The sequence below is a fragment of the Colossoma macropomum genome, unplaced genomic scaffold (assembly GCF_904425465.1).
Source record: "Colossoma macropomum unplaced genomic scaffold, Colossoma_macropomum, whole genome shotgun sequence".
NCBI lineage: Eukaryota > Metazoa > Chordata > Actinopteri > Characiformes > Serrasalmidae > Colossoma > Colossoma macropomum.
Genome location: NW_023494805.1, coordinates 34787836 through 34812478, shown reverse-complemented (window position 1 = coordinate 34812478; position 24643 = coordinate 34787836). Strand labels below are relative to the sequence as shown.

The window sequence follows — 24643 nt, the reverse complement described above, 5'->3', positions numbered from 1 at the left end:
ATAAGAAAAAACATTTACTCGTTCATGATAGACACAAAATCAATGTTTATTCCAACATATGTTGTGTTACTTGAATAAAAAGGAGCATGTGAATGTGTCTGAGACAATGGCAAGAAAGGGCCTATAGAAAGAAAAAACTGGTTCTGATTAAAAATTTACAATAAAACAATATCTAAAATCATATACATATAATACTATCAAATCCCTTGAGTACCGAAATACTGAAATACACATTCATGTGCTTTTTTTACACCAGCCTTTTTCCTGTTTGTGTACATTATACGTTTTTTTTTTCTTATGATTTTGTTGCACAGTTCTAAGGCCAGTTCCAGGTTATTAGCATGTTTAGTTTATGAAATAGCTCAGTTTACCACAGCATAGCTTCATTTTGCTGAATAGTGTTTCTCTATGAACAGCTTAAAATGGACAAATTTCACTGCCTTTGGTCATTATACACACCGATATAAAAATACACACTTAATATGATGGCTAAACATTTGTGGCTCCTCCTGACTGGTCTGCACCACTGCATGTTGGACACAGTGATGTAATAGCAGGTAACAGTGGATATGGGCAAAATCTCTTCAACCCAAAGGCTGCAGCATCTTCTTCTCCTGCAGAAAACGAGCATGTCTCCTCTTTCTTACTGTACCTGCACTAGGTGCACACTCCTAGCTAATACTCCTGTCAGTCATCCATCTCTGACACAAGCTCTGAGGCCTTTTGACCACATCCATCTCTTCACTGGGACACAGGCCTACCTTATGTTTGCACTGGATGCATGTGACAGATTTCAACTGTCCACTGCTCTCTCGCAGATGGAGCTGATTTGGTCATCACAGTAGAAGTCGTTCCACAGGCCACCATGAACTAGACCTGCACAGTCTTCTCCATCTTCATGCCCATGGCTCCAGTTATCAGGCTGTCCAGGCCTCCACTTCCTACACACACACACATGTACACACACAAACAACAAATACCTCACCAGGAAATCATAAATGTACCCAATATGCATTATTACATATAGTACTGTGCAAAACTTTTAGTAGAAAAAGGTTTTTCAGCAACATGTATTTGACAAAAAAAACTCAATGAACTAAATATATCAAATACTGATATTAATATCAAAATTAATATGTGTATACTGATTTCAAAATTAAATGTTTAGTGTGTCCATCATTTGCCTTTATTAAAGCTTCCATTCTTTTCGGGGGATTTACTTTCAGTTTGTCAAAGAAATCGGCAGGTATATCTCCAAAGTTCAGTCTTAGAAGTTGGTAGCATTTTCTGCTTCTCATACGCCAAGTAATCCCAAATACAATCAGTGATGTTGAGTCCATTGTTCTGAGAACACCAGCAGCTAATGTTGTTCTTTTTTTGTCTATTTCCTTTCTCAGTAACAGTTTCTTGATATGTACACATGGAAGGACGGACAGAAACACGTGTGCATTTTTTCAGACCAGAAGCAAGAGTGGAGCTGGATTTTCTCCTCTCTCTGAAAGATGAAAACTAAGTACTGTTTATCTTATAGGGACAGTTTCGATGATCTACCAGGTTTTGCACGGTTGTTAGTAGTCCCAACTCCTCTACATCTTTAATTCCTTTTTTTTTCTCCAGTATTCAAACTTTTTTTTACTTATTTTCCTATCTATTTATCTAATCTCTTTAGAAATGTTAACTGAAAAATGAATCATTTGGACTAAATAAAGTCTCTGACTTTAGCACAGCACCTATATATAATAAGAACTTTGTAATCCTAACCCTGAATTTAATCCTAATTGTAACCTTTTAAAAAAATTAGCATGTAGCAATTGTAGAAAGCAAAACCAGGGTTATTTTGCTACTCTTAACACTACATCACAAAACAGCAGGATTGCTCCTCTATTTATGTATGTACACTCACAGCTATACTTACGTGAATGTCGTCGGTGAGCCATCCACCCAGCGCCAAACATTCTCTTCCTGTCTGTCCGTCAAACCTAACCAGAAAAAGCCTTTACCCACTGTCTGAAGGTGTAGCCAGCCCTGAGGAACAACACATAAATGACCAAGCTGTAACATACAATAGAATCCACCAACACAGATTTATTTACATATAGAACTCTTCCACACACTGTCCGTAGAAAATGAACTTTTTTAAAGTTTCAAAGCATTCTCTCCTGTAAAACTGAATTTCTCTTGCCTTTTTAAATAGAAGACTTTGATCTGGTTGTGTCAACACAGCTAAAGTTTCAAAACCTACTGTTCTCTCCCCAGTTCGCATGGCCATATATACATATACATACAGACAGCCATTATGAATTGTTTTTGTGATGTCATGGAAAACAATGGATTTACATATATCCTCCTATTCAACCTAAGGCACTTCATATTATAGTTAAAAGAGATGTTTCAGCCCAGACTGGGTCTTAAATAAGGTGGAATACAGGACAGCCAATCAGAACAGATGTAATGTACATCAGTCATAAAGGCACAGTAATAGACATGGCCTATTTAATCCCAAAGATTAAAGGTTGGAAAATAGTCATATATAAATGCATCATGTTTTTTTGGTAGTAGACAAAATGCATTCAAGTCTTTAGGCCTAAGACCTTAGATGAAAATATGTTTAAGATTATGAAAGATATGCGTTCAGCCTCTTACCTGTTCTTCTCTATCATTGATGATGACCATGGAGGAAGACATAGTAAGGCATTTTGTCTGAGCATCATCAAAACTGAGCTGCTTGGTGGAGAAGTAGTAGCAGCTGTTCCTGAACCTTATCCAGTCAGCAGGGCAGCCAAATGGACCTATACAGCACACACAGACATTACTATAATATGAGAACAGTGTATTTTGATCAGGGTGCAGACTACGGCCTCTTTTCCATTGTGGAGCCAAATTCCATGGCGGTGCTGTGTTGTTCTGTTCCGGTGCAGACTTGTGAGACCGGTTACGGTTTCTTTTCCCATCTGTTGTTCTGCTAAATCAAGTCCAGGAAATAACAGTGGCTCAGCAACGGCTAACAGGCTGATAGCTACGCACACCACAGACTGTATTCAATTCCAACTGATTACAACCGCATGGCTCCGGAATAAAGGTGCCTGGGTGCTAAACTGGCCTGACCTGTGACCTATTGAAAACATTAGGCGAAAAATAAAATCAAATTAAAAAAACAATACAATTTCTCAGTTGAACATTGAACGTTATCTTTGTATTATTTTCAATTAAATATAAGTTTTAAATGATTTGCACATCATTGCATTCTATTTTTATTTACATTTTGCACAGCATCCCAACTTTTTTGGGAACGAGGTTGTACAAAGCAGCAGAAATTTCAGGGAACATTTCAGTAACCCCTTTTGATGCAAGCCTTTTGTGTAACTGTCCATCAACATCTTACATCAACTTAGAGGAATTTTGGCCCACTCCTGCACACACAACTGCTTCAAGTGTAACGTGACTGAGGACCGCTGAACCACTGCCTATTTCAACCTTCGTGAATAACAAGTTTTGTTCTGGACTTCATTTGAACCTCCACTGGGAGACTCTGACCTTCAGTTTTTTTTCAAGTCACTCTACTGCGAATCGTCTCAACTGTTCTGTTCAGCTTCAGCTTTCCAGCAGACGCTGCATGATGCTCAGAGCTTGCACAGCTGCTTAAGCAAAAGAAGCCCTGACCCATAAAGCTTCTATCACTGCCTTCAAGGTGGTAGAGGTTTCTTTTGTTTAGAAGCAGTTTTTGACCTACAACAGTAGAATTACTACAGGCCCCCTCTTGATATGATATCACAGTACTTGGGCTACAATCTGATACTACTGCAATACTTCAAGGTTTGTGAAGCGCTAAGTATTGTAATATGACATTTTCTGATATATTAGGATTTATTACTTTTGAATGCAAATTACTCCTCCAAAAGAACATTTTGTTCATCTCACTCTTATTTTATTGAAGCAAAACAACTGGGAATCAACATTCCATAACATTTGTCTTTACACTTACATATTTAACAGATTTAACTTTTGTTTTTGTAGACAAACAGAATGGCAGGTGGCTGTAATGTTAATGTGAGTCTTGCCCAGTTATATTCCTTATGGTTTTTTATCCCTAATATTAACTACACTGAGAGAACCTCAACAGAAAGAAACAGCGTTGATTACAACAGAAATGCATGTTGATAATCTATTAGTCTAACAATGAGCTTAATACACATTTAAACTGATTAACTGAATAATGAAATATTGTATAATATTTGTGCCTCCCAGTACCTATACTTCTCTTTAAATCCCAAAATATTGCAATAATATACTGTATACATTTTTTCTTCCACCCTAATTACAACTGTATACAAATGTATACAGTTTCTGTGCTTTCTATGATTTCTTCCACTTTTAGATTCTTTGAAGACATCTCATTGTGGGTCTTTCTGGAGGTGCAAATAGCTGCTCATATGTATTGACAGACAGTGACAGATATGTCTTCGATTTATTTATTTTTAGCATAACGGACATGATGCCTCTATGCAAGTGTCATTTTCCAAGTAAGCTGTCAAACATCCGAATCTGTGAACTATAGTGACTACTTTGAATTCATGTAACCAGATGTTCCAAAAAGAAAAGAATTGGCTGCAGTGCAAAGTAAGTGCATTATGAGTTTAAATTTGTCATCCTCTGCAGTCAACTTTTCCTACTCTGTTCTATTTTAAGGTAAAGTGGAACATATGCTGTAAGTGTGCACAACAAAATGAAGAAATGGCTTTTTTCGTAACCATAAATCATCCATAACAGGGCCAATGAGCAGTCTGTCCTTTTTCTAAGCGCTTTTATACTGTGATAGAGAAGACAGGGCAACTGTGCAGCTTGAGGTCAAGTGCTTTGTTCTAGGGCTTAACAGCAGTGGTCAGAAGAAAGACAACTGAATCTAGAGCTTTCCATTACTAGGTCATTACCTAGTGGGCTTTAATAAGGAAGATTTTGGTGCTTAATAACTAACATTAAGCCCTCTTCACACTTGGTATTAACATGTCTTGAGTGATCTGATAATAAGTGAATGTATAGCTGTTTATACCTGGCATTTTCATGTGTTTCATATGCTTCTCCACGAACCACTTGAGGAAGACCACTCATATTTACGACGTCTATCTGTCATTACATTTGGTCTTAGACAAAAATTATAGACTGCATGGATTTCTAATGAAACTTGTAAATCAACAGGAAAAGAGCAGAAAAAATAAACTACGCAGCTGATTTAATCTCTGCTGTGATGATGCAGCTGATAAAGGCAATCCTCAAAGATGCATTGAGACGCTCTAGCATTCAAATGTTATGTGGTCATATGTGTCCCATCTCTGAAGGTGGTTTGGGTGATTGGATCACAACGCGTCTCCGACACGCACTTTACCCCATTCATACTTGTACTTAGTACCATCCACTTTATGATGGTATCACCCGCGACACGTGTAAACGGGACCATAGGTCAGATAGAGAGCCTTCAGATGCTAACATACAAGCATACTCACAGCATTGTATGTGTATGGTGTCAGCTCATTTCAAATCACTGAGGCTTGAGACTGCCGTCCCATATCCTTATGCCTTAAGTAGTATTTAAACATCTTTTCTGCAGGTCACATACAGTTTGCCCATGTTTGTAGATCTTACCTGTAAAAGGTCCTACAGGAACAGCTGGTGCCTCTCCTTGCAGTGTAACAGGTACAGTCGGCACTACTATTGCTCTGCCTGGTGGACCTGGTAACCCTGGAGGTCCTGGAGGTCCCATAGGCCCTGTTGGCCCTGCGGGTCCTGGGTCTCCTGCAGGGCCAATCGGCCCACGAATGCCTGTCGGCCCCTGAGCACCCTGAGGCCCCGGAGGTCCATCTCTACCTGGCAGTCCGGGAGTGCCTGGCTCTCCTTTGGGACCTTGGGATCCTGCACGGCCTCCTGACCCCCGTGGGCCCTTTGGTCCAGGGCCTCCACGTGACCCTTGGCTGCCTGTGAGCCCTGGAAGTCCATGAGGGCCAGGGCTTCCTTTTTCTCCCTGAGAGCCAGCAACCCCTGCCTCTCCTTTATTGCCTCGCTCCCCCTTCTGGCCAGGAGGACCAACTGCACCAATTGGGCCTTTTTCACCACGGGGGCCTCTTGGACCAGGAGGGCCTGAAGAATACATAGATGGAGCAGGTGATGCTTTGGATTTAACTTATCTTGACATCAGATTTTTCATCATTTCAAATAACTTCCTGGATTGATATATTACTTGAGTATTAACATATTACCAAATAGGGGTATAACAATACAGGGGTTTATGATTTTGTATTCTGACAATATTTAAAACAAAATTTTAGTGAAGAATGACTATATGTCATTTCACAACTTATTAACACCATTAGAACTAGAAGGAAGGAGGACTGCTGGAGTGACTTGTTTGGTGCTGAGCATTTGCAAATTTTAGTGTTAAAAGTAATTGCATTATATCTGTTGTTAATTTTCTACGATGCACTGTCACACCCCAGTTTTTATGTATGAATAGCAGAAGCCTAACTATGAAAAAGCATATGATGCCATTGACACAAGAATTCTGATGAATTATCTCATAAATGTAAGTATTTTGAGTGTATTAAAATATTTCTCAGGTAAACTCAACCCTTATGTGCATTTTGGGAGAGTCTCAGAGAGTATATACAAGCTTTCTGGCCCTAACATATAGTATCTGAGCAAAAGTCCCAACTGCTAGAAAGCTGTCAATACGTATGAAAGCATGGGTAATCTCATACCCTGCAGTATTGTAAAATTGGTGATGAGTTGTGAGTGCTTGCTGTCCACAAGCTTCATTTCTTCCATGATAATGGACAGACTGCTGACCTCCTTGTCCAGCCTAGCTGAGAGGTCATCCTGCTGTGACCTTAGAGTGTTCCCATCTGCCCGTGCTTCAACCAGACTCCTGTTTAGATAAAGCAGAATATCTGAATGTCGTCCCACTGTGTCTGAACAGCTCCGTAGAGCACCAAGCTCTCCATTAACTCCTCCTAGCATTCGCGTGGCGTAGCTCACATTCCCCGTCACCATGTCTACCCTTTCCTCTGTCGCATCTAGCCGTTCCTCCATCTGATCGAAGCGGGTACTTGTACGGCTGCCATATTCTCGTTGCAGGTCCAACAACTCCCGAAGGTTTTCTGAATTAATATCACTCAGTGCACTCATGTTAAGCATCTGACTGGAGATGCTAGTTAGCTGAGAGCTCAGCTCCTCCAGGGTCTCCGTTGTGGACATAGCTTGTGCAGAAGTGTTATGTTCAGCCCCTTCAAGGTTGTGGATTTTCTCCCTCAGCCAGTCCTCGTTACTGCTGACCAGCTGTGTATCCCGCTGTAGGGCTAAGGTGTCGCTACGCATGCCTTGCATGGCCTCAGCTGCTGCTTCCACTGTACGCTGCAGTGCTGCTGCAACTGTGTCCTGCCGCCTTTGGGTGAGGTTGAGGCCATCAGCAGCAAACTGCAGTGAGCGCTGAGCACTGATGTGCGCCTGCAGGTTTTGCTGAAGCAGCGCAGTGTCCTGCTGCAGTGCAGGCATGCTAGCAGAGGCCGAGATAAGTGTAGCATTAGCATAGCGCAGAGTGCTGGAGTGGGTGTCCAGCTGTGACCGCAGATAATCCTGCAATGAGCGTGTATCCTTTGATGAAGACTGGAGCTTTTGCAAAGCTACAGCATTACTGCTGACACGGTTGGAGACTGCGGCTAGTTTCTGGCGCAAAGCTGAGAGTCCAGAGCGAAACGTCTGCAGCTCACTGGAAGTGTTCTTCAACTTTACACCAGACTCATCATCTGAAATGGGGCATGAACAATAGGAAGAAGGTAAGAAGGGAAGGAAAAACCTGAGAGGGATAAATGTAGTGTAACATAAGAGATATAGGGAGGGAAAACAAAAATAGGGTTATAAAGAAAAGAGCATGTGGACAAAAATAAATAGACAGATGGAAGTGACAGATAAACTGACAGAGTTATTTGGTCAAATCTGTTCCTCCAATTGGAATAACAACAGAACTTACCTAGCTTTTTTACATCCAACTCCATGGCAATGATTTTCCCCCCATATTTCTGCATTCCTTCAGTGGCATTATCCACTCTCTGGACCACTAGAGAAAAATTATTTAAACAGTAATGATGTAAGAGGTTGGATTCACACCCATATCAGTAAACTTTACATCATGATAGAATGTATTTCAGACGGTGATGGGTCACTTTTTCGGAAAAATGCTGCTCTTTGCTAGTTTCTAGTTATGTAATTTACGGTCTTTGTTACAGTGCACAGTTTTATTACTCCTAGGAGAGATAACTTTTCTCATATGTTTGGCTCTCAAGTCATGAAATGTGAACAGTTACTTTGTTTTTTAGAAGATTTTCCATTAAACTCAAGTACCAAAGCCACCAGTCACAGATTCTTTACTCTGTTTTGCTGTTTTTTCTTTGCTCAGTAGAGTGTGGGTGTTGTTTTCACACCACTGCAGACTACAGACCCCTTCATTTCCTCTGGAACATTTCAGGGAGTCTGACAAATCCGAATTACTGAATTACAGAATGAGGATTTTTCTGGACAACACCTCCAAAGAATTCAAACCGCAATGTTTGAATGAAAAAAGACAGAAATATAATAAACATGGGTTAAAATCACTTATGAAATCGAATATTCTAATACACCACCTTGAATATTGGGTAGGCAGATACAGTTAACTCACATTTAATGCACAGACAATTTCTGGTCTCACTGAGAAATCATTCGTCAAAGAGGTTTATAATTGTTTTGTGGAGTTCCACAGGGTTCACTTTAAAGGCACTCGCTCTTCTCTTTGTACATGTTACCTCTAGGTGATGCCATTAGGAAACATAAAATTTTTTTTCATAGCTATGCTGATGACACTGATGACAATTATTCATTTTGATTCCTTCTAATGATCAAGACTCTGTAGACAAACTGACCGGCTGTGTGTCAGATATTTCTCTCGGTTCTTTAGCTTCGTATACCAAACCTTAAGTCTGCAACCTGGGTGTAGTCTTAGATTCTGAGCTCTGTTTTAACCCGCAAGTAAATGCAGTCAGAAAAGTAGCTTTTTATCATTTGAGGAATATTCATAGAGTTCGGCCTGTAGTGATGCAGTGGGACTTGTTAATGCATTTGATACAAGCAGAATTAATTACTGTAATTCTCTTCTTACTAGGCGGGAGGGATCATAAAACAATACATCCTCTACAACTTAAAATGCAGCAGCACAGATCCTAACAAAACAAAAATGAGAGATCATATCACTCCTGTTTTGAAAGAAATGCACTGGCTATCTCTTTAACTTAGTGTTGAATTAAAAATCTACCTCTCTTTGGTATGTGTTTAACTTGGTCTGTCATTGACTTGTCTGTTGCTGTAAAACACTATCACCTGTCTGTAAAGCACCTTGAGCTGCCACCTGTATGAAAAGTGCTCTATAAATAAAGATATTATTATTCATTATTCATTATCATTATTATTATTATTATTATTATTATCCATCTGAGAACTGTCTGGGTGCTGTCTTTACATTCTGATATGCGTGCATTATTGACAGCCCTCAGTCCACAGCTCCCAGCCTGCTCAACTAAACACAAAAGCATTGAAAAATGAGTGAAACAGGCCTACAGGTGGTGTTGTGGTGTTAACCAGCTTTTATCTGGCAACATCTTAAAAAAGATAAAGTTCTTCTTAGTCGCTTTACTGGCAGATTGACTGAACTAACGGATGAAAGGACTTCTTCAGGCTTCCTAGATTAGTTTTTGTTTGTTGTTAGTTTTCTCGACTTGAACAGAGAGAAGGAAACTGCAGGAGAGCAGTTTTGTTAAAGATGTGTTGGCAGAACAGCCCACAACAGCCTTGTGATTGGTAAGGACACTGCTTACGTACTCGTGATTAAAATTAAAACTGCCCAGAGAAGTGAATGTTGACAAAGTCCAGAGAATAAGAGACAGAAAGAGGTGAGTTGGATCAGTCCTGAAGAGTGGCTTTGATCGTTGATTCAACTATAAGTATAATCTCTCTCAATCACTCACAAACAATAAAGGATACTATATAATCACTGAAGCATATGGAAATGTCTAGAAACTACTAGAATCTTCCCAATTCTCACAGTTTTCCAGAACACACAGAACAGAAAAGATTACAAGAGAATTTCCCAACATGAAGAAGAAAACAGGAGAGAATTCCCAATATAAAGAAGAAAAGCAGACAACAGAATAGAAGTGAATTTCCAAACATAAAGAGACAAGAGAATTTCCTAACCAAGAGAAAGGAAGAGAATTTCACATCAAAGAGAAAAGAAGACAACAAAATTTCCCAACATAAAGAGAATTTCCCAACATAGGAGAACAAGGGAAGGGAAGGGAAGGGAAGGGAAGGGAAGGGAAGGGAAGGGAAGAGAAGAGAAGAGAAGAGAAGAGAAGAGAAGAGAAGAGAAGAGAAGAGAAGAGAAGAGAAGAGAAGAGCAATGACTGCTCAGATTACTAACATGTGCCATGTTCTTGTGGAATCACTCTTGGACGTAATTGTAAAGTGCATGTAAGTGGGCGCATGCGCACACACACACACTGCTGCAGTTGCAGTCACTACAATACAAACAAACCCACAGCAGTATCCATGGTGATCAAACAGCAGTGAGTAGTCATTCTTGGCAGGAATTGGACCCCACACAAACTCTGAGCAAAATCCACACACACTAACATGACCTCATTCACACTCAAACAAATGGAACATGCACTTGATATCCAATTAATATAAACACACCAATGAAGCAAGAACACACACACACACGGCTGACACGAGCCAAACCACCTGAGGTCACTGATGAAACTGTACCAGAGTTTAGACTTACACAAGAGACTTAACTCCTTGAATCCTAGGCTTATTATTCAGTAAGTACTATACAATTGTTCAATTATTACTATTAGGGATGCAAATTTAGACTGATAACTGACTGTCATTAGTCAACAACTGATCATTTACTGACAGGTCTAAAAAGAAGCAATCTGAGCAAAATCAAAATGTTCAAATTAAATTATCACTATGTAGTATACAGCCCAAAACCATATTAAACATACCATACATAACAATCTAGTTTGGACTAATAACTACAGTTAGAACTAAAAAGCTGATGACTGGAATATAAAATGAGGGGCTACTGAAAGTTCTATATTCTAAAGTTGTTTGAGTTAAATGGATCGTTTATTACTAGCCCAAGTTCAAATTATCTGTGCACCACATTCTTTCTTTTAAATTTTGCACTCTATAATTTTGTAATTTTCTCACATCACAATTGTATCACACACAAGGACATGGACAATATACTACATCACTGTAGTTGTGCTAATTGCCACATTGCGCTCTCACAGGTTCACTTCAAAAACATTCCTAAACCTGAAAGATAACCCTGCTTATTTAAATAGAAACTGGAAATAAAATAAACAAACACTTTTTTAACCAATATCATTAGTGAAATCATTTTTTATTTGTTGGTGGATATTTACATCCCTAACTTATATAAAACTAATATGTAAGGTAGTTGTGAGGATGAGGAACTGACTACAGACCCAATAGGGTTTAAAGGGTTAATGAGAAAGAGAAAATGAGTGCGTGTGTGTGTTTGTGTGTGTGTGTACCTTTGTAACCCAGTATGGCTACAGCGATGGTAAGCAGGATACAGAGAACATACAGCAAGCAAATAGCAGCCTTCAGACCCCACTCACTCTTACATTTGGTACACTGAGCTCCTTCTTGAATACCTGCAGAGAGACAGACAATGAGAACAGAAACACTGTAGAAAAAATGCACGCAGAACATTTAAGGGATTTTCAGTTTAGTATCTGCAATGTACCCTCTAAAAAGTGATGTGTTAAATAACAATACACTAACTTGTGCTCCCCATTTTAACACTTTTTGTGTCATACTGTTTTCTGATTTAACACATTTTGTGTTCAAAGTAACCCAAAATGCATTAATCCATAACTGGGTATTGAAATATTTAATCACATTTTTGTTAAAAGTAACAACTGAACACATTGATGTGTCTAGTAAGAGACAGAATGTGTTTAACACATTTGTTTTAAGAGAGTAGATAAATTGAGAAGCAACCCCTTCAAATGAGATGCGCCAACCTGAAATCAAAATGGACCTTTTTTATCTTGTTAGGTCATGTGCCTGGTCTTTGGGTAAGATTCATCATATTTAAAGACAACATTCTTATTTTCTATAATCAAAATAATGAATCACCATCTAAGTTTTGATTTCATCACTGTGCGCCAGCGGGCAGGGAAAAATTATATTAACCAATAATATCATGTTTCACCACCACACCCACCTATCACAGAGAGAAAATGCTCAGATAGCTCAGAGACCCTCTGTGATACTGTGCTGTACTTGGAAATGTGTTACGGTACGAAAGAAAACGCACTATTATTTCAGATGCACACTGACTTTAAAAGGTGGGCGGGGGGAGGGAAGGGTGCTGATTAGAGGCTTTCTGTTATATTCCATGAGGAGGAGTTGCAACATAAAGTAAATTCTACTGTTTGATTGAATCACAAAGGGAATTTTGGTCAGAAACCAAAACAAGGGTTTGAATTCAGCTCACAAGACTGTAAACTCTGTATATGAGAGAGTATCCCACAAAATTAAACAGAATTCAGCTCAGTACTCACCAATGACTACACCACATACACATCTATGTACTGTAGCGAACAGTCTGCTCAATCTTTACACAAGAGCAGTGTCGACAGAATGAGACGGTCTGTATAGTTGCACATGAGCCTAAGGTCACAATATCTAATGCCAAGCATCTGTTAGGTATAATATATATATAGGCATCTGTATGGGTATAAAACCCCGAAACATGCGACCATGAAGCAGTAGACCAGCATACTTTGCGGTGATGAAACATCATCCAGTACTTTTGGGAGGAGCTGGAGTGGCATTTGTGATCCAGAACTAATCAGCCACCATCATTACCTCACACTCACGAATGGTCTTATGACTGAAAGCAATCAAATCATCACAGAAATGTTCCAACATCTAGTGTTAAGCCTTCCTAGAAGAGTAGAGGCTGTTACTGAGGATAAACAGCCCATTAATACCTTTACAGTAGACTTTCCAGAGAAGAATTAAACCTGGTTCTGTACTACATTTTTCTTTCAATGGAGAATCTTTATTCAAACACAGTGTAGTCCAGCACTAGGCTTAAGCCTACTGCAGAAACCAATCCTTGGGCATATGGGGCATAGGTGGTTTCAGCAAAAGACGAAATGAGAGGTTGCTGGAATAGACCGACTGACGCATTGGTAATACAGTTTTAAAGTTCAATACACTGTTTTGACACTAATCTTTTCAGTTGTACAATACTTTATTTAAATCACTTCATCCTTAGCAATTAATAATTATTAGTGCTTTTAGACTTTGTTTAACCAAATTTGATCATCCAGTGAGCTTTGTATGAAAAAATTAAATTCAAAGAAATCCGGGCTAACTGGTACTTGAATGCAATGTGGTGAGAAGGAAAAGTGAAACAAAACACTTGGGTTGAAAATGAAGGCCTCTCATTTCAACGCATCAGCTAAAAACTGCAACCATTGTTTTATCACTCCCACATCAGCAAAAAGACCTTTGCAACACACACAAAATCAGTAAAACACAGGTTATAAGAAAGGTTAAGTTGCCGATACTAACAAAACCTCCAGTATGTTAAATTTACAGGAGTAAGACAAATAACTTTAATATACATTAATATAACAAGATTTTATAGAGTAATTTTGGCCCTTTCATCTTAAAATGTCCACACAGAAAAGAGTAGCTGATGTTTTGATGGTTATGGTCTCAGTCACGATGGCTTCTGAAAATTCGAAAATATGCTAGAAATGTGTTTGTGTATATTGCTACATGTGCCACACTGACCAGACAGGAAGGATGATTCATGTGGACAATATTTAACTTGTATTGTCAACAACAGTTGCAGGCTTTAACTCTAGAAGCACATGTTAGTGTAGTCTTACACAGTTTACATTTGGCGAGCCTTTGCTGTACTGCACACAGTTCAAACTAACTGGATGCTTGACTTACTGGCCTTTTCTCAATTATAGCCGACAATAATGATACATACAAGACAAAGACAATAACAGGTGTGTTTAAATTTCCAGCTCATGGCAAAACGTAGCAGATTTGCACAGCTAAAAACCTTGTTTTACAGTCTGGAGGTTGTCATTCAAGCAGAATTTTTCTTCTCATACACAGTAACGAACACTGCACTTTTACCAATGATCACAGAGCACAGTGTGATTTCCCTGAACTTGCTTTATAACTATGATCAACATCATGATGAAAGTAATATTGCCTGACTACTGGCCAGTTCTAAGTGGGTGGTCTGGCCTGTCAGTCAGCATGACTATGTGTACGTGTGAGTGTACGGAAGCCTGAAGTTGATGTTGGCTCAAGATGTGCTTTGTGGTTTTCATTAATATTTCACCTTCTGTTCTCATTCTTGAAAAAAAAAAAAAAAAAAAGACATAGCCCAATTTCTTTTTCATTCTTATGAAATCCCTTTGTCCCATCCCATCTTTTATTCTTGTTTAGTGGAGGGGAAAACTATAAACAGTTACAAAACCAAGAGAAATCCAAGCTCTCCTTCAACCTTCCAGATTTACCTTGTAGGTGGAATTGGCCAAGACTAAAATGGGGAGAAAACTGGGTAACCAATCTGCCTGCTGCCAGTGACAACAGGACACAGCAGATGTGCTTTACAGGCCAGAGCACAAACACATACGGAAACCTGAAAGCAGCTAATTTAAAGAACACTCCAGTTATTGGACCTGTAGCCACATACCTCTGGCATCCTTACAGGATGTTTCAAATACAAGCCAGACTCAAATTCCTGTGTGTTTTTGTGTCCATATGAGACAATCTAAGACATTTCTCTATGATAGAGAGATGATAGAGAAGAGAAAGAGAATGTTTAATTAACAAACAACCATATCTCTATCTTTCATCCCCTTTGTCTTCATCCTTTCTTCACCTTTCTCTTGTGTTTTCTTCATCAGCCTTGTACTCTCTCTTTCTGTCCTTGGTTGACCCGACAGGCCATAATGCTTTACAGCAAGAGAATGTACAACAGCCAAAATCAGCATCATGAACCAGCATCAGTTTAGAGCCCCTCATGCTCCAACACACACATACAATTAACCATTAGTCACTGAACACTGAAAAAAGACTAAACCCCAGGACATCTGAAATGAAAAGGATATAATACACAGGCCTCAAGCATTACGGACAACGAGCAAGGTGATTCATCACTTGTGAATTTGAGCTGCTTGGTGTGAATGTTTTCTTCAGGCAAGTGTTTTTTTTGAAAAAAGTTAAAGTCTATATGCATGTATGTCAAAACTTGTGGCAAAGGGTTTTCCTGATATATGACGATCACAAGTGAACATTAATGATGTGTTCACCTTACTAAAATGAGTCCTTGTGTGGCACATTTTGAGGCTAGTATTAAATATAAATAATTACAGAAATTACAAAATGGGTAGCATATTATGGAATGTTTATATGAATTCATAGGCAAATTGTGACGAATCAACAGAAACCAGACGCTCGCGGATAAAAAGGTTGCAGGTTTACTTTCAGAATCACAATCCAAAAACATAGTCAAATAACAGGCATGGGTCAAATGCAGCAAACACAGCAGAAATGTTATGATGAGCATAACACCAGACAAACAAACACAAAAGGGTAAGGCAAAAGGCGTAGTCGTAGAGGCAGGCAAAAGGTCCAAACACAAATCAAAACACTGTCCAGCAAAAGTACAAAGGGATAGAGCAAAAAGGCAGAGTCAAAAAAACGAAGCAAACGGTCAAAAAACAGGATACAAACAGTAATGATGAACGCTCAGTAGTTTACAGACAAACAATACTTCACAACTAGACATAACTAAAGCCCAGGCTTATAAACTAAACTCTATGAGTCATGACTGCACACACAGGTGATACACATTAGTATTCAGGTGATTGAGAGCGCTGATAGGAGTGCGATAGAGAGTCAGAAGTCATGTGATTCCCCGGAGCATTCTGGGTAATGGAGTCCGAGCCGTACTCCGGTTCTGAGGGAAGTATCTCAGTCATGTGATCTCCCAGAGGAGTCTGGGAGATGGAGTCCGTGTTTCTATGAGAACGTCGCGGACGCGTGACACAAATCTTGTGTTAACCTGTTTTTATATTTTTTATCTCATTTGGTAGTCTTTTAACCTACACTGTTGTGTTGATTTTTATCCAATATTTGGATAAAAATTTGTGTTGCACTAAATACAGGTAAACGGGACTAATGTTGCACTTTTTATAATGAAACAGGCAGTTGGTCAGTTTTCTATACTTGATTGTGAATTGTATTGTAATATAATTTATCACACTAATGATACATATTGTAATGTTGTCCAGCCCTAGACTGAAGGCATGCTTCACTCATGAAGTAAGATCTGTTTTATCAGTGTGCATTTTCAATTGCACAATTTATTTCAGTTTGAAGGCAAGTGCATCTTTCATGTTTCAAAAGCAGTAAACCACTCGAGGTTGTATGTTATAGTGATTTTACTTCGCTTGGTGTCGTATGGAAATCACGGACTAATTAAACCTTTGGACCCCTGAAAGCCTCAATATCTAAATGGGGAGTTCCTAAAATTAAACTAGGACAATATTTTGGTGTTACTGTGTCTACAACAAAAGATAAAAATAGATGAACAGTGTGTTACATGACCCATCTTTATCCTCGAAATGGCAAGCTTCTGTCTGAATTCTACCCGGGGCACTGGTCTTTCACTAAACAGCGACTGTTCAATTGTCAATCATAGCTTGGCAACTCTAACTTGGCCCAGACACCTCTAACAAGCTTGCAGAACTTTATGCTGCAGTGCTGTGTTTGGGCTACTGAGAATCGATACCTGACATCCCAAGAGTTTGGAGAACGGTGTGAGATTTGAGCCTTTTCCTAATCCAAAGACACATGATGAGAGGTGTAGGATCTGTATTACACAGCATAGAAGCATTACATTTAAACCTGTCAAAAATTCAAAGATTGTGGCTAAGTTAGCTAACTAATTGGCAAGTCTTGTTAGCTAATAAAGTCTTCCTTTGTTATTGCTAACTTGCTGAATTTAGAGAATGGATTAAACTCACAATGAGAGCACAAATCCCAGTGAGATTTAGAGCAAAAACAAAGACAGACTAATCACTAATTACATGCTAGCTTTGGTCATACTGAAAGTATTTGACCCTAGTAAGTAATACCCAATGGGGCACACACACTAAACGTTATCCGTAAAATGCAAATAATCACGCATTTACCTACATCGCAGAACAGGAATAATGCGACTGTTTCATTTCAATGTTATCTACATGGATCAGTATTTGATGATCTTTATCTTTTTAGCAGTCCTAGGCTTTCAAGATGTTTCAAGAAGATTTCTAATGCATAATGGAATGAAATGTTTGATGAATTTCTCCAAATAAATAATAAAATAGTAAAGGTTTTAGGAGGGGGTTGTTCTACCCTTGTCACTAAAACTCAATAATTGCTTGGCATGAAAGCTTCTCAGGTGTAGCAACACTAATCAAGGTGCGGTGGTGCTTTTCTTTTTTTTTTACTCCTTGTGGTGAACAGCCATTTTTACAAAGCCGCTGAGGCTCCATTCCGAAATGAAAAGTAAAAACAAAGATCTTTCCAAAGACGTTTTCCACGTAAAAAACCTGACAGCACAGTGAAAATGTCAACTGAATATTTAGCTCCTGTTGAAACTAATAGTAGCACTGCTATAGCTAAAAATTGAAAGGGGACAATTTGTTGACCAGGCATGGATGAAAATGAGAGCGTTAACTGATTCATTGGTTGTGAATGTTTAAAATGATGCGAAAAAGATCTTTTAGAAAAATTTTATCTTTTGTTTATAAAGTTTAAGGATAAAATCTACAGACTCATGTGTCGAAATTGCCTAGGAGTATTTTTAATATACTGGCCATTATTCATGCAAGTTACATACAAATCAAATCTAATTGTAAAATGAAAGTTTCATCATAACTGTTATACCCATATACCACAGAGTCATGCTTCAAATGAAAATGAAAACACAGCCGACCCTTGATCACCTCCAGCTGTCTAGTCTATTGTAATCCACTTTGTTTTTGAGGTTAGCCTTTGCCTAACATGCATCTTGTACCACCTGAAAAGCCACCTGACTCGGTCAGCTGCATCAGACAAGTCTGTGGTCTCGGGGTCGGGACCAGCTGGTACTAAAGCTTTAAGGACTGTAATATTTCTCCAATTTCCTCAATGTGTAAAGGTCAAAGGCACAAGTGTGTGGAAATTTGGTTTCTTATTCAAAATTCCCATTCCACCTAAATTTGTGCAGCAGTTGTCCTCTTCGTCATGTTCCTCAAACCATTCCCGAACAATGTGTGCAGTACGCCAGGATGCATGTAAAAGAACACTGGATTCATCAACCAAGTGACCTTCTTCTATGGGTCCAAGGTCTAGTCCCGATGCTAATGTGTCCATTTTTAGCATTTTTGGTGGTGGACAGAGGTTAGCATGGGCACTCTTGTGCCACAGTAGCCCTTCTGTTAGTGCAGACGAGATTTGAGAGCTCTCGTTGCTCTCGTGCAACAATAAGGCTTGGGTTCCCAACACCCTGTCGCCAGATGACTGTCAGTACATACTCACCATTGCTAGCCAAGAGCACCCCACAGTACTTGCTGCTTCGGAGATGCTTCCATACAGTCGTCTGGCCACAATCTGGCTTTTGTCAAAGTCGCTCAGCTCTTCACGTCTGCCCATTTCTTTCACATCCAACACCTCGACTACGAGAACCCATGTTCTAACTAAGAGAAACCTACTGTCTAATATATCCCAGGCCTTGACATGTGCCTCTGGAAATATGTTATTCCCTTCATCTGAGAGTGGTCATAATGCTTTGTATATATATATATATTTCATTTACACCTTTCAATAAACTGCATCCCCAGTGTGACCAGATGAGATCTGATTTTACTTTCCCATGTATATAGCACATCAATAAACGCATCATTTCTGTTTTACGTTCTGTAAAGTACTGTAAACAGGGTTTCTCATGAGTTACTACCAGTGTATACTGATCTTTTTTGCACTGGAGCCCACAAGATCCCAGTTACATCACTGATCAAAAGCAACATAAAAAATGTTACATCACTGTTTAGAGTACCAGATTTAACCAGTTGCAGATTCAACCATGACACACCCAGACATTATCAAAACAAGCAATGTGGTTTTCTGTCATTCATGTAAACTTCTATTTCAGACTTTTTCAAATGACAATGCAGCTATGAATTCTAAAGTCGTGCTCATTCAGAATAATGGTGAAAAATGGTCATTTTTAAGAGGTAGGCTAATGACCGAACATACAAAAAAGAATAGAAAACATGTTTACAAAGTGAGACCACACAAAGAGAATCCTAACAGTCGGATGCACTGTAATGCTTGTTTGTACTGTGTTGTAAGTCTTGTGTTATATAGGGTTCAAAAGCATCCAAAGCAGATTTACAGAGATGCCTGATGTGGCTATATGTGACCTGGTGATGCACCCTCTTTTTCCCAGAGTTCTGAAGCACAGCTGTAGAAGAACCAGTCATTCGTTTATATCTTAGTCAATAAAACCTGTATTTAAAGGGAATGAGTGCTTACCAAACCTCTTATATCCAAACGACTGGATGTCTTCCTCCTCGGCAAACTCGTCTGAGACAGAGAGAGGGAAAGGGGGGGCATCATTAGGATCTACACTACCAATGAAAAATCTGGACACACCTAACTAAATATACATTTTTCATGACCTTAAAGACCTTTTGACCTGAAGGCTTATCTGTAAATGCAAATGAAATTTGTTTCAAACACAAATAAAAATGGTGAAGTTGATGTCAATGAATGACATTATTTCCAAACCATTTTTTAAATTGTAATTCAAAACGTTTTCAGTTCCAAAATGCTGTAAGTCCATTCATAACAGGTTAGAAAAGCGTAATAGTCGACATGCAATGCACTTTATCAAAGAACACATTTTCTTTTATCTAATAATAGTGGTTTTAATTCTTTCACCCACTCTTAACAACAAATATCAAAGAATACTCATGAAAGTGGGATTCAATGCATTTTGGAAAAAAAAAATATCCTTCATCTAAACATTTTGCCACCAACCAGTGTTTTTCAGTAACAACAAGGTCTCAGCACAGAGGGGCTAATTTCTAAAAGAAGCTAAAATAGAAGAAATTCTGATGTATTTTAACACTTTTTTTGCTGACTGCACAACCTGCATAATTCTGTGTTGTTATTTTATAGTTTATTTCATAGTGTCTGTGTATTCACTACTGTTCTAAAACATGGAAAATGGTAAAATAAAAAGGAAAAGCCGCTTATGACCACATACTTAAAAACATGGTTCTTCAAGGCTTCTCTAGTAAAGGCAGTAGTTCTGTTTAGAATCATGAGTTGTGTATAGAACCATTTCATGCTTAAATGGTTCTTTGCATGGTAAAATGGTTCTTGAGATTGGTAGAGAATGTGTTGTATACAGTTCTATATAGAACTTTTTTGAAAATAGTTCTATATAGCACTAAAAAAGTTTCTTCTATTGTTACGATGTCAAGCTTGTAATAAAAGCAGAACCCTTTTGATGTTATATAGAACCATTTTCAAAAAGGTTCTGTATAGCACTGTACACAACACATTCTCTACCAATCTCAAGAACCATTTCACCATGCAAACTATGCAATCTATACGCAACTCATGGTTCTAAACAGAACTAGCTTTACAAAAGAACCCTTGAAGAACTGTGTTTCTAAGTGTGTGGGTGTGTCCAAACTTTTGACTGTTTTCAACATACATCATATTAATGACATCTGACCACTCAAACTCATCTCTATTCTCTGTTGGCGCTGGATCCATCTCAGTTCTACAACTTCAGTCGTTCTCGCGTGCCTGCAGTCCACACACGTTCTAACGGCCTTATCATTTCACAACGCACTCTCATTATTACGCACAATTAATTTCAACCAGATGTTACACACACACACACACACACATACACCTACACACACACACGCTTGCACAAGAGGCACACATATAGAAAAACATATCAAAAACTTATTTCCTTGTACTTTAGTAGAGCAGCCCACCTTGCCCACCTTTCATCGCGGTAGAGGAGAGCTCACACCGTCTCAGGAGAAAAGCTGCAGTTCGGCTGTTTCTCTCACCATGCCGTCCTCAGGCCTGTTTCTGACCGAGAAACGGTCCACACGACTAACAACAGCGCCTTTCAGCCTTCTGAGCTGTTCGAGTTTACACTTCAGTAAGTTACTCCTCACAAAAGTCAAGAGTCGCTACAGGAACTGTAGAAACTTCGTGAAAACAGCCGCCTCCTCCACCGCTGCTCCTGCTGCTGCTGCTCCGTTTGTCGCGCGACACTAATCCGCGCTACTTTTTTCAACTCCACCCGTATTGTGACAGAAACGCCCCCTTGCTTTTCTCCACCCCTATTCCGTCAAGACCTGCCCCCTTTGCTTGTATTGGCTTATGCACTGTTAAAAAGTTGGCTGTTTAGTAAAGGCAATGGTTCCATTTAGAACCGTGAGATCTATATAGAAACATTTCATGCTTTAATGGTTCTTTACATGGTGAAATGTTCAGACTGATGGAGAATGTGTTGTATATGGTTCTCTATAGAACCTTGTTGAAAATGGCTCTATACGCTCCAAAACGGGCTCTTCTATTGTTACAAGTTTGATTGCATAATAATAGCAAAACCCTTTTTGGTTCTTTTTTGAGAACCATTTAAACATGGAATAGTTCTATAAAGAAATCATGGTTCTAATTAGAACCATTCCCTTTATTATAGAACCCTTGAAAAACCATCCTTTTCAAGATGGTTTATACTTACAGTTCTTTTTTTTTTTCATTTTATATTCTGTGGTCTCTAAAAGTTTGAGACCACATTGAAAATCTTTGATTATTTGTATTTAAACCTTGAAATAAACAGCAGATTTTTGTTTGTTTGTTTGTTTTTAATTTTGAAAAAATGAAAACAAAGAAAAGATTTGAAACTATTTCTTGGTAACTATTTAAGCAAATTTGAGACATTAACTGTGTTAAGGCCTTTGTTAAGGTTACATTTTTTAAAGTCTTATCTCTTCCACTGAAGCTCTTGTTCATCTCTCAGGGGGATTTGATCTACTGATCAGTGGTTTCTGCACAAACTTGTGGAGTTTATGCCAGCTCGAGTGTGTGTTGTCATTAAAGCAAAAAGAAATTCTAAAATCCATGTAAATGTTTTAAAAATTGCACTTTTGACTTTAATTGTTATGCAACCAATATAATTTATAATGAAAAATGTTGTTACAGATTAAAAACGAATGCAAAATAGCAGAATTTTCACTAGTGGTCTCAGACTTTTGGACTCCAATGTATGTTCAGAGATTTATCATCAGTCTCTTGTGCTCTGTTCCTTTATAATGAAAACTCTGAGGTACATTGAAAACACAGAAGAGACAAAAACACTATGCTGCATGTTTTGTTTGCTCTTCATTCAGCTTTCTAAAACACTGTAATGTGTAACCTGTTGACTGTGGCCACTCATAAGACAGTTAAAACCATCAAAGCCTCGACTAATACATTCAGGAAGGATAATACATAAACATTCAGAATCAGGGACAGATTACAGATCAAGAAACTAAGGCCAGAGCCCAGCTGCCTCCGACTGCCAGGGGCCTCGGGGGGTGCTTAGACCACATGGCTCGAGATGGGTCAAATACTTGGGACAGTCTACTGCGTTAACATTAGATAAACAAGGAGCCCTTGATTATGTACAAGTGAATAAACAAATAAATAAAGAAAGAAAGAAAGAATGTTACATTTACAGGTAATATTCCTGTTTCAATTGTTATTGACTTGTGGGATATCACATTAAACTTGCCATGTATACAGGACTACTTCTGTTTTTGCATCACAGCTTGATTTGGCTTGAAAGAAAGAGAAGAAATCATGACATTACACAAAAACTCCTACAATGTAGACACAATAGCAAAATGCACATTAATGTGGTTAATTTGATTTATTTTCAAAACAAGGAAGGTAAACAAATTTCCAGTGTTGCTAAAATAGACATAAACATGAAATACTGATTATTCTCGGTAGGCCGTCGGCTATTATTATTGTTATTGTTGTTGTTGTTGTTGTTGTTGTTGTTGTTGTTGTTGTTGTTGTTGTTGTTGTTGTTGCTGCTGCTGCTGCTGCTGCTTTTTTATATGCATTATTGTTTCAGTGTGGTGGGCCTCCAAAGACTCTTGGGCCCAGTGGACTTGCAAGACCTTGATCCATCTCTGTGCAGAATGTCTGACTGATCTTCCAGCTTCCAGTGATAGCAGCACACAGCAGATGCACTTTTTGGGTTCTGAACACAAATACACATGTAAACCTGAAAGGACAAAAACTACAGAGCATACATTTGCATTGACTTCACCCACAACAGTTGAATCTTTTTTATTTAGCTTTTCTAATTTAAAGAACATTCCCGTTATAAGACTTGTAGCCACATACCTCTGGCATTCTAACAGGATGTTTCAAATACAAGCCAGACCTAAATTCCTGGGTGTTTTTGTGTTCATAAGAGAGAATCTAAGATGCAATTATTTATACCTCTTTCTGGCACATTTCTTTATGCCTTTTGTCTGGTATGTACCCTTTTTGGTATGTTTGTGCCTTTTTTTGGTATGTTTATTTCTGCCTTTTTTCGAATACATTTTTTATGCTTTTCGAGTATTAGCCAGTTTCATATGAGGGGGTGTGGCTTGTGTGAATATGGGTGGGGGGACAACACCACAAACCACAAAAATGTCAAAACGTAAAGGAAGTTGTGAAACAGGCAATGGAGTTTCTCCATCTGCCAAACTCCCAGTCGCTTGAAGACTGAGGATTGGTGGAGATTTCTGATTTCTCCTGCAGGACAAACACTACGGCTCATGATTACATTACCGGCCCTGCCGACGACCTCGGGTGAAACATCTGGAAGACATCAACGAAGTGTTCAAAGCTTTCAGGGAGTTTCAGAGCTTGGTCACCGGTGGATCTTAACATAGAATGTGCAGTGAAACACGGCCTATAGGGCCTAAAGCGATAGGAAATGGATATTTATAGTATGAAGATCTAAGCATTGGTGGATAGGGAAGTCTAAAGTCACACTAAAAGAAAAATAGGTCAGAGCACAAGCACAATGTCTCAAAACAAACAAACAAACAAACAAACAAACAAAAAACACGATGGCTTTTCCATCTCTCTTTGTGTTCAACCTCATCTTTAACACGATTACAATTTCAGATCTATTACTGGTGTTTTCAATTGTCTGCTAGTCTACTGTTACTACAGCTGTACGTTTCAGTAGTTTAGCCTCGAACATACACTATATGTCCAAAAGTATCCAGACACCCCTTTTAATTTGTGAATTCAGCTACTTTAAAGTGCTCCTGCTGCGGGTTCAACTGTGCACCCACAACTTGTATAATAAAAAAAATGTTGCCAATAGAATACTAAGAAATACTTATGGTAATAGAAATACTTA

General features: G+C 38.7%; 1 protein-coding gene across 2 annotated transcripts; it reads right to left on the bottom strand.

The window, feature by feature from the left end:
• Positions 1-25: 25 nt before the first annotated feature.
• LOC118825559 (collectin-12-like) lies at positions 26-21520 on the bottom strand. 2 transcript variants are annotated; one of them, XM_036596218.1, is made up of 9 exons: positions 21210-21520; positions 19726-19776; positions 11643-11765; positions 8015-8101; positions 6747-7790; positions 5638-6129; positions 2644-2789; positions 1916-2025; positions 26-941 (listed from the first exon to the last, which is right to left on the bottom strand). In XM_036596218.1, exons 1-9 carry the CDS (start codon positions 21223-21225, stop codon positions 794-796), a joined length of 2217 nt encoding a protein of 738 aa, XP_036452111.1. In that variant the 5' UTR covers positions 21226-21520; the 3' UTR covers positions 26-793. The 2 variants fall into 2 exon arrangements, with proteins under 2 accessions (XP_036452111.1, XP_036452112.1); XM_036596219.1 differs by having other exon boundaries at positions 21219-21520.
• Positions 21521-24643: the final 3123 nt, after the last annotated feature.

Bases quoted from the DNA above. Each gene is read 5' to 3' on its own strand.
- LOC118825559 (XM_036596218.1), bottom strand. The intron at 11,766-19,725 runs GTAAGCACTCAT...GTCTCTCTGCAG, and splicing joins GTTTGGATATAAGAGGTTTG to GTATTCAAGAAGGAGCTCAG. The intron at 2,790-5,637 runs GTAAGATCTACA...TGTGCTGTATAG, and splicing joins TCCTGTAGGACCTTTTACAG to GTCCATTTGGCTGCCCTGCT.